The 16870-nt window shown below is 36.5% G+C and overlaps 10 protein-coding genes across 10 annotated transcripts; 4 read left to right on the plus strand and 6 right to left on the minus strand.

Annotated features, from left to right (window-relative positions):
* Nucleotides 1-188: 188 nt before the first annotated feature.
* On the minus strand, nt 189-1238 carry KAFR0E02870 (uncharacterized protein; the record flags this gene model as incomplete). Its single annotated transcript, XM_003957525.1, has 1 exon — nt 189-1238. The coding sequence occupies one exon, from the start codon at nt 1236-1238 to the stop codon at nt 189-191; it is 1050 nt and encodes a 349-aa protein (XP_003957574.1).
* A 927-nt stretch (nt 1239-2165) lies between these two features.
* PAM1 (Pam1p) lies at nt 2166-4688 on the plus strand (the record flags this gene model as incomplete). Its single annotated transcript, XM_003957526.1, has 1 exon — nt 2166-4688. The coding sequence occupies one exon, from the start codon at nt 2166-2168 to the stop codon at nt 4686-4688; it is 2523 nt and encodes an 840-aa protein (XP_003957575.1).
* A 798-nt stretch (nt 4689-5486) lies between these two features.
* BTT1 (CCR4-NOT core subunit BTT1) lies at nt 5487-5969 on the plus strand (the record flags this gene model as incomplete). The annotated part of the gene is made up of 1 exon (XM_003957527.1): nt 5487-5969. One exon carries the CDS (start codon nt 5487-5489, stop codon nt 5967-5969), a length of 483 nt encoding a protein of 160 aa, XP_003957576.1.
* Nucleotides 5970-6063: 94 nt separating this feature from the next.
* Nucleotides 6064-6621, minus strand: MET32 (Met32p; the record flags this gene model as incomplete). Its single annotated transcript, XM_003957528.1, has 1 exon — nt 6064-6621. One exon carries the CDS (start codon nt 6619-6621, stop codon nt 6064-6066), a length of 558 nt encoding a protein of 185 aa, XP_003957577.1.
* A 684-nt stretch (nt 6622-7305) lies between these two features.
* Nucleotides 7306-8421, plus strand: CHL4 (Chl4p; the record flags this gene model as incomplete). The annotated part of the gene is made up of 1 exon (XM_003957529.1): nt 7306-8421. The coding sequence occupies one exon, from the start codon at nt 7306-7308 to the stop codon at nt 8419-8421; it is 1116 nt and encodes a 371-aa protein (XP_003957578.1).
* Nucleotides 8422-8439: 18 nt separating this feature from the next.
* On the minus strand, nt 8440-9711 carry RMD5 (ubiquitin-protein ligase RMD5; the record flags this gene model as incomplete). Its single annotated transcript, XM_003957530.1, has 1 exon — nt 8440-9711. The coding sequence occupies one exon, from the start codon at nt 9709-9711 to the stop codon at nt 8440-8442; it is 1272 nt and encodes a 423-aa protein (XP_003957579.1).
* A 504-nt stretch (nt 9712-10215) lies between these two features.
* On the minus strand, nt 10216-11751 carry CTA1 (catalase A; the record flags this gene model as incomplete). The annotated part of the gene is made up of 1 exon (XM_003957531.1): nt 10216-11751. One exon carries the CDS (start codon nt 11749-11751, stop codon nt 10216-10218), a length of 1536 nt encoding a protein of 511 aa, XP_003957580.1.
* Nucleotides 11752-12693: 942 nt separating this feature from the next.
* Nucleotides 12694-13581, plus strand: KAFR0E02940 (uncharacterized protein; the record flags this gene model as incomplete). The annotated part of the gene is made up of 1 exon (XM_003957532.1): nt 12694-13581. One exon carries the CDS (start codon nt 12694-12696, stop codon nt 13579-13581), a length of 888 nt encoding a protein of 295 aa, XP_003957581.1.
* A 627-nt stretch (nt 13582-14208) lies between these two features.
* PHO8 (alkaline phosphatase PHO8) lies at nt 14209-15864 on the minus strand (the record flags this gene model as incomplete). Its single annotated transcript, XM_003957533.1, has 1 exon — nt 14209-15864. The coding sequence occupies one exon, from the start codon at nt 15862-15864 to the stop codon at nt 14209-14211; it is 1656 nt and encodes a 551-aa protein (XP_003957582.1).
* Nucleotides 15865-16389: 525 nt separating this feature from the next.
* Nucleotides 16390-16848, minus strand: CWC21 (U2-type spliceosomal complex subunit CWC21; the record flags this gene model as incomplete). The annotated part of the gene is made up of 1 exon (XM_003957534.1): nt 16390-16848. One exon carries the CDS (start codon nt 16846-16848, stop codon nt 16390-16392), a length of 459 nt encoding a protein of 152 aa, XP_003957583.1.
* Between the last annotated feature and the right edge of the window lie 22 nt (nt 16849-16870).

The raw sequence follows: 16870 nt of genomic DNA on the forward strand, positions 1-16870 counted from the left end.
TACGCGGTACATGCATGTTTTCTAATCGTGGAGACACCGCAAGTCCCGTGGTTGCACTATCTATGTAAAAATAAAAGTTCCTGGCTATTTTTATATACTGAAAAGGATGATTACATGCATATATACGGATTTTGAGTGTATTTTTGCCATGAGTCCTTTCTAACTCTTCCCGAAGGTTTCCGTTCTCATTACACCATAGAACTGTACTGTGGAGTCCCCCCATAATTGATGATTAGATCTATCAGATTGACGTTAGAGATTTTTTTCAGCAGATGCCAAATGTTCGGATCTGAAAGAGACTCGTTTGATTTACTGTAGTATCTGAAGATAAACGATTCTACCCACTTCAGTTTTTTTGCCAGCAATTCGTGGGATTCATGTGTGGGTAGTTCCAACAGTTTACACAGATAAGAGTCGCTGTTGCTATTATCTACGAATAATATTTGAAGAATTTCAAATAATGGGTCTGGAGAGAGGTCTGAAGTGGAACAAATCGAATCCAAGATGGGAAATATTTGAGAAATCGTATGGCGATCTTGTCTGTAAAAGAGCCAATTGAAGATTTGTGCAATTAAATGTGACGGATTTTCAAATGTAAAATATTTCTTGAATAATTCAACGATACCTTCGAACTTAAAGAAAATTCCAATGTTATCATAAAAAATTGACGGATAATCACCAGATGGAAAAGTATTGAAATCTATTTCATTGGAAGTGTCAAACGAACCATCCTCGAGAGCAGCAAATGTATCTTTTGATAAAATTTTTAAAATTTTGTGATTGAAGAATTCAAAATTGTTATAAAAAAATGCAATATTATTAAGATTATTGAAAAAAATCGGTTTTAATAGAAATTTACCGTCCTGGCCCACATATTCTGTTATATTATATTCTTCTGGATAGAAAATGTGTCTTTCCCAAAGCATGTCCAGTTGGAGGGATGGCTGTACTCTGAGGCTATGGAAGAAGAATCTATTTAAAATGGGCATGGTATCAACTTCTTGTGATAAGACAAAAATACGTTGTATAATCTCTGTCGGCAAATCCTGTAATGTTAATTTTCTATGGACGGTTAATGGAAAAAGAATATTATCATGATTGGCAGTGCTGGCAATGTTACGTTTCTTGGTTCTGGTTAGATGATTGTTTTCGTAGTATATCCGAAACAAATCCTGATGAGGGACCCTTCTCCTCCTCTTGTGAGGTCGTGTAGGGTAGCCTACCATAGCATACCCCATACTATATGCGGCAGTGTGCGTATGTTTGTGTGTAAGTCTGTGTGTGGCTCTTTATACCTCTTCTCATCGCAATAACAAGAACCACTCACTAATTTTTCAAGTGTATTACAAAACTGTGTGGGCAGAAAAATGCCATGATAGACCAGAACACTGCACGTGATTCACCTCCACGTGACCTCCATGAAAATATTCATCGTCCGCATAAAAATGTTGTTCCTGAAATTCCCACGCTAGGAAAACACCTCGTGTGGGATCCGTGCCCGCTTCGTTCCACTCGTTCCGGTCGTTCCGCTCCTGCACCATTTCCTCTGGCCGCTGCTTCTTCTGAGTGAATTAATAACTGGATAAGCTTCCTCGTCGCTGCATTCACAACCATTGTCTACGGAAAAGGTACGCTAATTTTGCTCGACCAGCGATGGACAGTTCTTTCTCGCCCAACTCTTCTTGCTCGACCTTCGCCACAGACGGAGTCCCGCGGGCCTGCTGCATTCAACTTGTCTCTCTTACGGCCCTCCTTTTCTTTTGGCAGCGCATTCATCACCTGAATGAAATTTTTTCTTTTTCTTGACACAAGCGAGAACTTGCAAGAAGGAAAAAGATGTACTACCAACTATCCACTACATCGTGCAGTCTCGAGGTGATCATTTTATTTATATACTTTCTATTTGTCAACTCATACTATTGTATACTTACCTCCCTATTCCTTGCAGTTCATAAACAAACCTTCCTTCTCTCTTTTTTTGCCCGGCTGCTATTACAACCGGCAAATCTTCTACTTTATCACCACTTTTTTGGTTATAAAACTACCACTTTCCTCGATTGATCTACTGCTCTTCCCCCATTAAAAACTTCGTCCGTTGCTTCGAAAGCCATATACACCTCCATCTCCGCTCGCTTAATCTATTTCACCTCATATAGGTTTTCATCATGTCAGCCTCAAAAGCTCTAAAAGTACTCATAGTGGGTAAAAACCCAAATGTTGTCTTCTACGCCTTCAGATTCCAACTAGCAAGGAACATAGAACTTTTTCATGTCAGTGACTCGAAATCAAACGTATTCAAGATAGATACCGTGACATATGGACAAAAGGAATTTCAACTAGATAACCATTTCACTTCCATTGAAAATTTACGTGAAGCAATGTCATCCCTATCAAATGGAAAGTCTTTCATCATAGATATTATAGTATTAAGTGCATCTTCTCTACAAGAACTTTCTTCTCTACCATCAAAGATTAAACCATTAGTTGATGAAAATACAAAAATTTTCATTGAAAGCACAGGTTTTATTCAATTAGAACCTTTCATCAAAAATTCCAGAGAATTGTCCTCCTTAAATTTAAACGTTTTCAGTATGATTACTCACTATGATATTCGTCAAATTGCTCCCAACAACTATAAACAATTTAATAACAATTCAAATTCAAATGTAATATATTTGGGTTGTAAAAATACAAAGAAAAGAACAGGTTCATTCTTAAACAGTAATAAATATTCGAATGAAATTGCAAACTCTTTAGACCTTTTCGCAAAAATGTTTTCTAAATTATTCCCAAACGATTCAATCAATTTATGTAACCATTCATATCAGGATTTCTTGAACGAACAATGGGCCATTGCAATCCCAAAAATCTCATTGGATCCTTTACTCATTATTTTTGAAGAAACGTCTCCATCCAATCTTTCAAAACAAATCTTAGCTAAGCCTTTAATTTCAGGGATAATAACTGAATTAATTACCATTGCCAAAAATATGAACGTCAAATTATCGGTGGATAATGAAGATAAAATCATAAGCAATTGGGAGTCTAACTATAAAAATGATGAAATTCCATCATTATTGTATCATTTCATCCAAAGAACTTCAACTCCAGATATCGATCTGTCACTGTTACAATCGATCTTATTGGCGGACAACTATGATATTAAGACACCATATCTAGAATTTCTTTATACCACATTTTGTCAATTCGATAGACTAAATAGTGACAATTCAAAATGGTTTACTAGATATGAAAATACTGAAGGTTTGAGACGAAAATTGAATGCAATGACAACAACAAAAAATAATTTCGAAGAAAGTTACAATACTTTACAATTAAATTTAAATGAAAAAGAGGTCACGTTATCCAATTTAAGAGACAACGACCAACTGCTAAGAAGTAAAATCGCATCTTTAGAAGGGGAACTAATTTCTGCCAGAGAGTCACTAACGTTACAAGAAAGAGAGAGTGCTAATAAAATTTCATCTTTAGAAAATCAATTACAAAGGTTGAAACTGGCAAACAATGATTCAAAAAAATTGAGTGAATCATTCAATGATGAACAAAATGACTCCGTCATTATTCACAGTAATAACTTCAATAATATGCAAAGGGAAATTTTGGCTAATAGTACAAGCCTCAACGTGGATAGGTCCTCTGAAGCTTTAGAACCAACCAAGAGAGAACTTGCCATACGAGAACGTGAATCCGAATTACAAAAGAGATTTGCTCAACATCAGCAAAAGACTCACAATTCCATTCCACAATCTCAGACTCCCCAAATTTCATTTTCAAACCAGTACCAACATCCTTCACTGCAACCTTCCCAAGTCTCGTTTAATCAGCCACCATCAACTCCTGTAATGCAAACTAACATTCCTATCAAACCTAAATCTAGCACATTGAATAGAAGTCACACCATGCAGGGTTTAGCACCGATCAATACCAAGTTCCAGGCGCCAAGATTACAACAAACTTCCAATATCTCTTTGAATAAAGTGAGTAATCGCAGTACCCCTCAACCACAATCAATAAACAACTTTCATGAACATAATTCTTCTAGTGTGAGTAACTTGAATGTTCCATTCGATGGTATGGATTCTAGGTACAATAAAATACCCCACTCTTCGCATTTTATCAAACCAACCAATAGGAAAAATAAGAGAAACGATTCTTTAAGATTGGGTCATGCTTCAAGTATTGGTTTTGCTGATTTCACCAATCAAAGGGTTACACCATCCACAGGATTATCATATCAAATTCCTCGCAGTGCCTCCACTAATAATTTTAGATCTGGGAGAACTTCTGCCTACGAAATGCCAAATCCTGTAAAAACAAAACCATTCAAAATGAATACAATCAATAATTCCATGAATGATTTCAGCAGCCTACAACAAAGGCAAATAAGCACCAGTACAATGATAGAGAATAACGTTACCAAGAAGCCATTAAGTGAGCCAAAACCTGTTATTCAATTTGGTAGTGCAAGCAACAATAGCAACTCAAATAATAGTAGCAGTAATAGTACCAACACACGAGAGTCAAACTCGCTGTCGCCATTAAAGATGGATCCACCAACTGAGCCAACTTCAACATCGAATTCGTTAGAAGAAAGTATTGTAGAAGTAGAAACTCCTAAAAAGAAGAAGAAATTCGGATTATTTGGCAGAAAGAAGGGCAAAAAATAAACCAATAGGCAGGTACTCCGGGGTAAGTCATTTTAGCTAATTTTCAAACAGTGTATTATATAGCTAATATAATTCAACCGAGCGTAAGCTCCATTTTTAAACTTATAGCAAACTTTTGCAGCGTTATGCATGAAACTTCTGTTAAAAACACGCGAGAGAGTAGCATATATAGCTTCTACTGCTTTGGAAGAAATGTCAAATGCACTAAATGTCTCTGTTCCATGCTAATGTATCAAATGTAAGATCCTCAGAAGCGTGGCTTTTCTCGAATGGATACATTTTCAGAGCGCCACGACCTCTCCTGGCGACATAAAATATGGAGTAAGTACCATATTGCTCCTCACATAAGATGTAAATTAACTTGAAAAAAATAGCAGATACAGAGTTATGACGTGTGGGACTATATATCCTGTAATTGCTGCCTTGAATCCCATAGAAATGTCCCTTGGTTTATACCCCAGAAAACCTTCAAAATTCATCCTAAATTTGCTGTTGAAATTTTAATGAGCTTATTAAATTCTTCTCAAACCAGTGGCAGCCATGTGTGCTTGCTGAATTAACCCCATCCATAGCAGCATCTGCCGATCATCGAATTAGTTGTATTTGTAGTCTACATAGTCTCTGTCACATCATTTATCACGATGGAAAATTTTTCAAAGGCATGAGAGGGCAACAACGGTGGATAAAAAAAAAATGGGTCGTCTTAACAACATCTTATTAATTGTTGACGTATTTCTTAACATGTAAGTCTTATAATTGTTTTCAAGACTTTAGGATTTAACATTATAAGATAGAAAAATGCCAATTGACCAAGAAAAATTAGCCAAATTACAAAAAGCTTCCGCTAACAACAAAGTTGGTGGTACCAGAAGAAAGATGACCAAGAAGACTGGTTCATCAGCTGGTGCCCAAAAGGATGACACTAAATTACAAGCCCAATTAGCTAAATTACACGCTGTTACTATTGACAACGTTGCTGAAGCTAACTTCTTCAAGGACGATGGTAATGTCTTACATTTCAACAAGGTTGGTATTCAAACTGCTCCACAACACAACACATCTGTCTTCTACGGTATCCCACAAGAAAAGAGTCTACAAGAATTATTCCCAGGTATCATCTCTCAAATGGGTGCTGAATCCATCAATGCCTTAACTCAATTAGCCAACCAAATCCAAGCTCAACAACAAGCCGGTGAAAAGACTGAAGGTGCTGAAGAAGCTAAAGATGACGCCATTCCGGAATTAGTTGAAGGTCAAACTTTCGATGCTGACGTTGAATAAATAACGAAACGATCTTTTAAGTTTTTTATACTATTGTATGCATATCAGAACTCCGCATATTAAGTCTATATATAAATAATAAATATTATTTTTATTATCCATGATGATCTGAAGCCTTTTGCCTTAATACTTCCAAGATTTCACTAATTTGTTCGTTGTTGCCGATTGTATGTAATTTGCTTCTATTCCTTTTACATGTCAAAGTATCAAAATGTCTTTTCAATGCATCCTTCCTTGCGAAACCTTTCCCACATTGTGGACAAATATTTGGTAAGATAGGTAAATGTGCCCTTTCATGTCTCCTTAAGTCTGATGACCTCGAGAACTTCAAATCACATTTCAGACACTTATATTCTCTAGTCTTATTATGTTTCGATCTTTTGTTTGAATTCTTAGTCTTCTCAGTGGATGAACCATTAATATCAGAGGTGGCGGCATGATCTCTATTGAACACATCTAACGTGTTATCATAACGATATGTGTTGCTATTGGGAGTAGGAAGTGGAATATTATCATTTGGCTCAGTTTTATTTACATTATTTAGAGTTATACGAGACAGTAACTCTTTTATTACAGGATCCAAATCACATATAGAGTCTAATGATATTATAGCATCTGTGGCTTGATTGTAAAATATGGAATCCTCATTCATGGTATAACAAGTACTTCAATTCGGAGCTCCAATATATCACTGTCGAAATAAATATATTAGCAATCAATATAATCTGCTTTACTATATATATACGTCCGAGTGTCGATACAGACTCATCCCATATAGTATTTAATATCAATACTTTGCAACGATTTGATAAGATTCAAAACGGAAGTAGTCATGACACGTTACTTTACCACATCGGACTGACAAGCGGAATAAATCACACAATCAATCGAGAAGTTGTGACTAACACGTTGCTCATATATACACTACAGCCACTAATCCAGCATCTTCCTGCCAAGATATCGACACTCTTCTTAACTGAATCTTGAAATTGCAAGCGCTGGATGTTCTTCTTGCAAACTGTGTTACTTGGTGAAACTGTGTAATATCGCATAGCGATTGTGGAAATTATACAAAATTTATATATATATAAGGTAGAAAATCCGTCAAAATGGATACTTCTACATACAAAGTGTTAAGCATCATAAATATTACTTAGACCCTCGGCAATGTATAGATGATTGATTACTAGGTTCTCATAATATACATATATATATATAGTTATATTTATATTTATATATTGACGTTTCTTGTAAAGCGGGCTTTCTATGGGAAAAAGAAAAACAATGATTCTAGTTAGAGGTTGGATCTCATCTCGAAGACGGAAGATTAGTGTGTATGTCAATGGAAGGACTTGACTCTTATGTTCCATCTTTAGCTGCCGATGTAAAATTGCAGAGACTGAAAAGGCTGCCTGTTAAGACCATTCATAGATTGACCATTGCTTGGCTGACTAGATTCAATACCGATTATTCCAAGTTGAAATTGACTAAAGTTGAAAGGAAATTAGATGAATTAATCGCTTTGGACAAGATTAATAGGAAAGATCTTGCAAAATTGGTGCTTTCTCGTTACTTTAACAGGGGACTAAACATGCGTCAATTGGCCGATATCGAATTCGAAACTTTATTACATTTGCCAAATCATCATAAATGGAATTCATTAACGATTTATGACTCTAAGACAAATAAATATATACCGCATTTGAACTATCAGGATGTCCAGAGGAAACTATCCGAGGATTTCAAAAGATCCCAAATTAATTCTCATATCTCATTTTTCGACCATCCAAAGCTACCAATTACCTGTTTCAGAATCAAATTATTTGAATTAAATCATACTTCAAGGCAATCATTTTGGTTAATATTCATTCCTGGAACTCCCATTTTGTTTCATTCGCACTATAATGAGCTAAATGACCCTTTTGTGAAATTGCTATTCAATCATCTAAAAGGAATTATATTACCAAATCAAATTGTGTATTTCAAGAAAAATGAGAATGAACCCATAAAATCATTAGATACTATCTATCTAACTAGTGGAGTCACAAGATATGGTAATGCAATGGCCAATTGGATAAGTTACTCCCACGGTGATAAGGTCGATAACTCTCCTCTAAGCAATTCTTCCTCGCATACATCAATTGGAGGAATGAAGTTAAACCAAAATGACAATAAAGAAAAGTGTCTAATCAGATTCAACGGTATGAACTGCGAGCAAAATCATATACCTGTTGAAAAAGTCAATTTTTTACTAAATGTTGATGATGGTATTTCGATCAAATTTAAATTCCAAGGAAATGACGTCTTCAAAGGAATTCGCTCATTATGCGAAGATGAAGTTATTGATATTGACAAGATTCCTGGTTGGTTATGTGGTGAAAATAGTATAAAATCTGGTGTTATCACAGAAAATGGATTCCAAGCGATAGTAGAGAAAGATCGCTTATTTTGAATATATACAGAAACTAAATTATACCATTATGAATTTGACTTTCTTCGTCTTAGCCATTGATGTATGTACAGGACAATAAGGACATTTGAATGATAAACTACCATTCTTTGATAACCTGTCTAATGCTTTCTTTGAGATAACATGATGGCATGCCAGGGAGTATGGAGGATTATCTCTCGTAGTTTCTTCCTTAAGAACAGGGCATATGAAGATTGGATGAAATCTAGAAAGAAATTCAGGCAACGAAACATCAAATGGTAACTCATCTTGTGTAGTCCAACCAACGTGGGAATATGCCCTGATTTGATTATATTTAATGAAAAATTGAAATGATATTAATCCACTTAATACAATCAAGAACAAAGGAGAATCAAACGGTAATTGATTTTTCAAACAATATTCATCTGTGAACAATTTGATACAGAGATCGGTCTTTTCCTTTATTAATTCATCAATATTTTCGATCTTTTCACCCAACATTAGCCTTGTCAATAACTCTGCTACATGTTTGCCATTTTTAATTTCCTTCTCATTAAGAGTGTTCGCAGGAATGGCGGTTATCAAATATTTACAGACATCTAAAACGGAATTCTCTTTAATCATCTGTAATCCCTTTAGCACATATATTTCATATTCTAAGATAGAGATTGTAGGGGATTTTGAAGCTGATTTCTCTTTCTGCATGTTGCACCACTCAGGACAGCTATCCAATTTACCACTCTTTAAAGACTCCACAATTTGCCCCATTATTATAAAATGCTCAGCTATTCTTTTGTCTAATCCATATACGTCTTGTAAATACTTTAAAACATCAGATTTCTCCTGTACAGGTAACATACTAATGTTGTACCTTGCTATATGTAAACCTATAGCCTGATTGATATATTTCTGAGAATTCTCCGGTAATTTATTCACATAAACGTCATCGATGTCAAATTTTTTTAATTTAACAAGTGCGTTTTTATTGAAACCATCATAATGTTGCTTTGCGAGTTTCTTATGTTTCTTGATTGAATTATTCCAGTTTTTATGCGACCTATTCAACTTTTCTACTATTAAAGCATGCTTCTTATCCATTCTATTGGAATTCAACTTATCCACGTCTCCATTACCCTTTATCTGTAATTCCGATTCCTCGATATGCTTATTTAAATGAGCTTTCAATTTCTTTAAATGCACCTTAAACTCGTGTGTTTCCTTAAGATACAACTTCAAAGGCGTCTCTTCAGATGCATCAGAGGAATAGAGTTTGTTAAACTCTGAGTCCAAAGTCTCCAGTAGTTTAGACATGCTATTATATATGAATACAACGAGTCACTTCGACCATTTAAGCTGAAAATCTCTTCAATTTCCCTCTCCCTTATATACTCCAATTCCGCGAGTTAATCAACCCAACTCCGCCCGATCGGAAAAAGTGCGAAATGGGGCACTCAGATACAAATAGCCGCCCAGATATTTGCTAGTATAAATACCGCTGGATGCTTCGATCAGTTTTGTTAATTTGCTGCGCTTAGGAATATCAACAATAATCTGTGGATTTACAAGAGCTCAAGCGTCCAAACTTGTGTTTCTACCAGCCATTACCCTTAGTGACAGCAGGCCCTGTAATAGAGACTGTCACGGGAGTCTAATAATCTATATACTTCCAGTAAAACTCCATAGTCAAAATAAAATACGTTTCATAAATATATGGCTGGCATAAATAAATACATAAAATAAATAAATACAAAAAAAAAAAATAAATAACTTGGATAAATAAGTATAACCTAAAATCTGGGAAATCTTATAAGCGACTTATAATTTTGCATTTTCTTCAGCATTCTTAGCATTGATAACCTTTCTGACATTATCACCTAATTCTTTATCAACTCTAGTGAACATTTGGATGACACGCTCTTGAATTTCAGGAGAAGCAGCAGCCGCATGAATTCCAATGTTATGAGCCTGTCTCTCTTGGGCGCCCTCTTGCTTTGACAAGACCTTTCTGTACAAATCGGTTGCTTGAACGAAATCAATGTCTCCCGCATCTGTCTTCCAATGGTATGGAATTGCAGGACCATGCCAGACTTCCTGGTGTTCCTGAATTGGTCTATCTTGTTGAATAAATTGGTAGTTGGTATTAGTAGCATAGTAGTTTGGTTCGGAACCAAAATTACCATCAATGTTCATCGGACCATCTCTAATGACAGGGTTGAAGAACTTGGAAGCATATGGACAATTCACAGGGAGTTGAGCATAGTTTGGACCAATTCTATAACGGTGGGCATCCGCGTAAGCGAATAATCTTGACTGTAAGACAGGGTCCGCACTTGCTTCCTGGTATGGAACAGTATTACTTGGAGCAAAGGCTGCTTGTTCTACCTGTGCGAAGAAGTTCTTTGGATTCTCATTCAATACCAACTTACCAACACGTCTTAATGGGTAATCTTTATGAGGCCAGATTTTCGTCAAATCAAACACAGAAAACGGGAATTTTTGAGCTTGTTCCTCTGTCATTGTTTGAATGTAGACAGTCCAAGATGGAAACTTACCCTTCTCAATCGACGTAAAAAGATCTTGTTGACAGTAATCAGGATTTTCACCGGCAATTCTCGTGGCTTCTTCTATAGTCAAGTTTTTGATACCTTGATCACTGAGTATATGCACTTGAACGTAATGCCAGTCACCCTTCTTGTTCGACCATTTATAAGTGTGACCAGAATAACCATTCATAGTTCTATAACTTGCTGGCGTTCCACGATCAGAAAATAAAATCATAACTTGATGAACAGCGACTTGATTTTCTGGTGTAGTTAAGAAATCCCAGAACATATTTGCATCCTTCATATTAGTTTGAGGATTTCTTTTTTGTGTATGAATGAAAGTTGGAAATTTAGAAGGATCTCTAATGAAGAAAATTGGTGTATTATTGTAGACCCAGTCAAGATTACCTTCCTCGGTGTAAAATTTGGTAGCGAAACCTCTTGGATCTCTTACAGTATCAGCAGAACCCTTTTCACCACCGACAGTGGAGAATCTAGTAAGACATCTTGTTCTTTTACCAATTGTATCAAACATGGCGGAGCCACAAATATCAGTTATATCATCGGTGACCTCAAAATAACCGAAAGCACCTGAACCATGAGCGTGGGGGTTTCTTTCTGGCACCCTTTCTCTGTTGAAATGAGCCAGGTTATCTAGCAAATTATAGTCCTGGAGCAGAAGAGGACCATGTTGTCCTATACGTTGAGTGGCATATGGCTCATTGAGCGGATTACCAAGTGAGTTGGTTACGACTCTGTCATCTCTAACATCAGCGGTATTAGTATTATCTTTTCCTTTAGCAGACATAGTTGATACAATAATTTTTATAGTACGATTATTATGTGTGTAATGATGATGAACCAAGCTAAAATTATGTGAATTATTAAAGGAGGTTCGGCTTATGAGGGTTTATATATATATATATATACCATTACATGTAGAAGAGAAATGAGATTCACAGAATTTTCATTAGCCGTTAAATTTCATTACTAATGCACTCGGAGTACAGCTTCACATCATCAACCAATTGTCACGCATTCTAGACAATTATCCTTGGAAGTTGGGGTTATTAACGACAAAGTTAGATATCACACGTACCCTTTAAGTCTCGTGAGAGAGGGGGATATACCGGGAATAAAGCAAGTTAACATTACGATGCCCCTGCAATTCAGTATGCAATAGTTAAGCATGTAAGGTAATGGTTGTAACTATGGCCACTAACTCTGGCCATCCACCATGATGAGAATCGAGCCCATCGTGCCAACATTTGTAATGCATCATTGCTTTAGCTGGCTGGAGCTTTTATTCGGCGTGACAAAGCAAGCGATGCCCCATACCGGGATTACGCACAGGGAGAATCTCCGTTAAACGACGCACTGCAAAAGCATTGCAGAACAATTTTTTGGGCACTGCAATAAATGGTGTTTGAGTTTTTTCTGTTGATCACGTGCGGTAGTCCGGGTTAGCAAAGGTCATAATGTGTCTGGCTACCCACATTGAGAATGTTGAAATGAAACAACTTAGTATTAGAAGATGACAGTTCTGAAATGTAAATTACTAGATATGGAATAAATCCAGTAGTCTTATCTGAACTTGATTTTGTACTCTTACTGTTGAATCTCTCATTCTTTTTTTCATGAAACCTTCTTTAGATATGATCCATTGAAATTTTAAAATATATAAGTATATAGTGTTATTTTACGGGATCTGGAGGAAACTTATTGTCCTGATACTAGATCCCGGGCACTAATGGTGGGTAGTCATATGCAAGCTGGTAGTGAAGATCATGAAAGAGTGAAGCTAATCGGTATCCTGTGTGCTTCACCTGGTTTGCAACAAGATAATCTACAGAAATCACAATTAGATCGTCTGAGAATTTCAAAAGACATCGAGATAGAGCAACGTGCTAAAATCTCCCAGTTAGTTAAGACACCAAACCATCCAACGGGTTCCAATGATGCCTGCTTTCCGATAACCAAAAGGAACAGTACAGCATTTAGTACTGCAGCGTCATTAAAGAGAAGGAAATTACCTTCTGCTCTAAATTTATCTTCCAGCAGCAGTTTTGAATTCAATTCTCCTGTAGATGAGAAGGTACCCTCTGACTCTCCTTTTTACCCGTCCACAGGCGTAAGAAGTAAGAAGAAGATACCTCCTCAAAAGACTACTAGATTCTCAAGAGTTGTCCATACAAATAACCTTTTTGTTACGACGCCAGAGACTTCTTGCAGACGTAGTCCTCCATCTGGCCCAAGATACCCACGACAAATTCCTCAGAGGAATATATATTACCCTTACTACTCTACCATCAGCCCTATTCGTCAACCTATTCCTACCCCAATACCCTCCTCCACTGTGCTACCGAGCTTTAATCCCTGGACAATGCCCATGGCTTCGCATTATCTTCCATATTACCTTCACAATGTTGATACCCCATTTACTACTAGTGCCATCAACATCCATAAAAATAACGGAAATAAAAGGAAGTTTGCTGTGATGGAAGGTGAAATTAAAATAATGGATCATGTATTTAGTTTTGATTTTTCATTAAACAAGGGCCCTGATAAGGAAAATATCGACAAGAAGCTTTTTATGAGCATTTGTGACAAAATTTGGGAAGACTCTAAATTATTATAGAAATTTCATATTACAGCGACACGATGGCTATTAATATTACCCCATTTAGTAATGATCGTAGGATACAGTATAGAATTTTTTCAAGATGCCTATTCTCTTATTCCTCAGAAAAACACTAGTTCCTACAGTAGAAGGACGGTGTCATCAAGCTTAATTCAGATGCTTCTACGAGATTGATTGAAAGAAACTTCAAATTCTTCAAAAGTTTCAATTTTCTCCACCAAATTCGAAAGTATGACACTTGTTGAATATATGTTGATCTCGGACTGACAATTAAATGAAAATAATGACACTTTCTTGAAACAACGGGACCATTCCGATAATCGATCATGTTACTGCCAGAAATGGCAATTAGCTAAACGTTGAACTTTACTTAATTTTAGAGTTAAAATACCTGGCAGATAGGAGAACCGATGCAAAATCACTTTTTTCGCATATTCCACGAGTAGATGTAGTCCCTATCCTCGTAACTACGTGCTGTTAATTAACAAAAACTGGTTTATAAGAATTTTCAAAGAGAAGCTGTAATAAATAAGTAAATAAATAAATAAATATGTAAATAAATAAGTTGGATGAATAAATAATTAGGAAAATTTGCCCTTTTCGCATGGTTACAAAGAGACATGTCTAGTCGTTGCGCAAATTCAATAATTTATGATGATATTTATCATATAAATCAACCCGGTTAATTTCTTTAACATTAATTCCAGCAGAGTGGTCAGTTTCATTAATTAAGCCCGTAACTTTTACAAGATCAATGCCCATATATCTGGCCATGAATGAACCTATTTCAGTATTTTCATGATTACCTTGTAGATTTTTCAAAATATCAAGCCAAGTCTCTTGCTTATTTGCAAAAGCATAAATATTAACGTCTACTGCGCTATGGCCATGTGTTGTCCACCCAACCTGAGCTCTAACTGAGACCATATCATTTAGCTTTTCCTGAAGTTTAGAACCGTCTGCTAGAGTAACCAGTTCATGTAAATCATTTTCAGTATAATCAGTGATGTTAAGATCATTCTTTAAAACCTCTTTTGCAACAAATTCTTTTTTATTGTTTCCGTCATAGTTTAAAATCTTCATTTGTAGATATTCACCAGAATGTTGTGCATTATCGAGAACTTGTGGATACCAAAGATATTCTGGATAGTCATCAGTCACTTGTCTGGCGGTAACTAGTCCTCCAGTTTCATGATCAGATGTAGAAATTAAAATTGTTTCTACGTCAGAGTTTTCTGCGAATTCAACAGCAGCTTTGAATGCTCTATCAAAAGCCAAAACCTCTCTGACTTGAGCAGCTGGATCATTTTGATGACCCGCGTGGTCAATTCTTGAACCTTCTACTAATAAAAAGAAACCTTTATCAGAATTCTTTGTTGCAGCTGACAATGCGTTTAATGCAGTTATAGTTTGTTCTTCCAAAGAAGGATACTTGGAATGACTTCTATCAAGATCGAATGGGATATCATAATCTGCTAAGAGACCCAATAATGGTAACGAGACATTGTGGCCTAGTTTCAAAGAATCGAATTCACTACGCGAGCCTACGTACTGCCACCCGTTATTAATTGCTTCATCAATTAGATTTCTATTATCTTTACGTGTACCAGATGGTCCATATCGTGATTTACCTGAATAGTAATGTGTTCTACCTCCACCTATCATCAAATCTACCATCCTACCCAAAGGATAATTTCCCAATTGGTGCAAGGCGATTAAATCTTCTTGTATTCTAAAATCTGCATGTGCACTAAAGGAAGCAGGAGTAGCGTCAGTAATTCTTGTGGTAACAACCAGACCCGTCATGTAGCCATTTAATTTAGCCCCTTCTAGGATAGTACCACATGGAGCGTTAAAGGGATCCACACCAATAGCACCATTGTATGACTTCAGTGCACATGAAAAAGCGGTGGCACCCGCAGCAGAGTCAGTTACTAAAGAATCAGAAGATCTAGTACGAGATGAGCCAATTAGGTAATGATCTAAAAACAGCGTATCATTCATCGGCAAATCGTACTTATACTGTCTAAAGGATCTTGCTAGCGACAAAGAAGCTGGTCCCATACCGTCTGTAACAAAGAAGATAACATTTTTCTTGTTATCGCTCTTTGGCTTTGTATGAGGAACTGTGCTAGAATCAGATATTTGAAATAGTAATGCTGCTAATGCGAAAAGAACAAACGTAGCGATCATGATTTTACGAGTTTTTGCCTTCAATCTAAATCGTGATTTTGTAGGGCTTGTGCCCAGTAATGCTGTATTTTCATTGACTTCTGTCATGACTCTTGTTTTTCTTCAAGTCTTTGTGATGACAATGCTTTGGCTTTGAGCAGGTCTAGATATCAGCGTCTTGTGGCTAAATGCGGTGTAAATACTTCACACTAGAAGGGGTTATGTAGGTAGCTTATTCACAGTGGAGTAAAGATGATTTAACTATGGAGAATTTTACGTTATCGATGCAATACCAAAAAACTACCTCTTTTTTTTCTCTTTCTTATGTAATAGAATTATAACGGCTATATAATAATATCAATGTGATATTCTACATGACTAGACAGTGGATATGTCAGCTTATGTGGTTAGTTATATACGTATTTCTTATTCGATTATCGTTGGAGAACTGCGATATTAGGCAGTTTGCAAAAGACATTTTCTGGCCACACAGCCGGACCACTGGTGGTGATGGGAACATTATAGGTTATCACTTGGGGTGTAGCGGTTTCCCCGAAGAAAATATCTCTGAATGCTCATTCTGACTCATTTTACGGTCGTTTGTTTTCTATCAGGACGTTACTTGTCTTGGTACTATGTCTCAGATTCGTTCACACGATTATCATATTGTTCTTTTTCTTCTGGTCCACTTTCGATGGATCCCTCCACACGCTTGTCTCTACTCTTGTAAGCCTTTGATAAACGCTGCTCTTCTTCCCATTCCTTCAACAGTTTCTCACGAAGTCCATTACATTTGCTATCAACGACATCGTCCGTCAAACTTTCATCTTTCGCCTGTTGTTCCTCCAGCACATCTCTATATTCTGATACTTGCAACTCTATATTCCGTTTATTCAAATGTAACAAGATAGATTTATCTTTCTTCCCAGACCGTACCTGCTGCGGTGTTCGTAGTGCCTCTGCCTGCCTCTTTTTATAATGTTGTAATGATCTAGTATACTTTTCATTGCCACTGGATGCTAACGACTTCTGTATATGTCCAGATGTCGAGGATCCCTTTGCAGACTTCAACCCAATACCATTATACGACATGCTGAATCGCTCCGTTACAATA

This window comes from Kazachstania africana, chromosome 5, assembly GCF_000304475.1.
Source record: "Kazachstania africana CBS 2517 chromosome 5, complete genome".
NCBI lineage: Eukaryota > Fungi > Ascomycota > Saccharomycetes > Saccharomycetales > Saccharomycetaceae > Kazachstania > Kazachstania africana.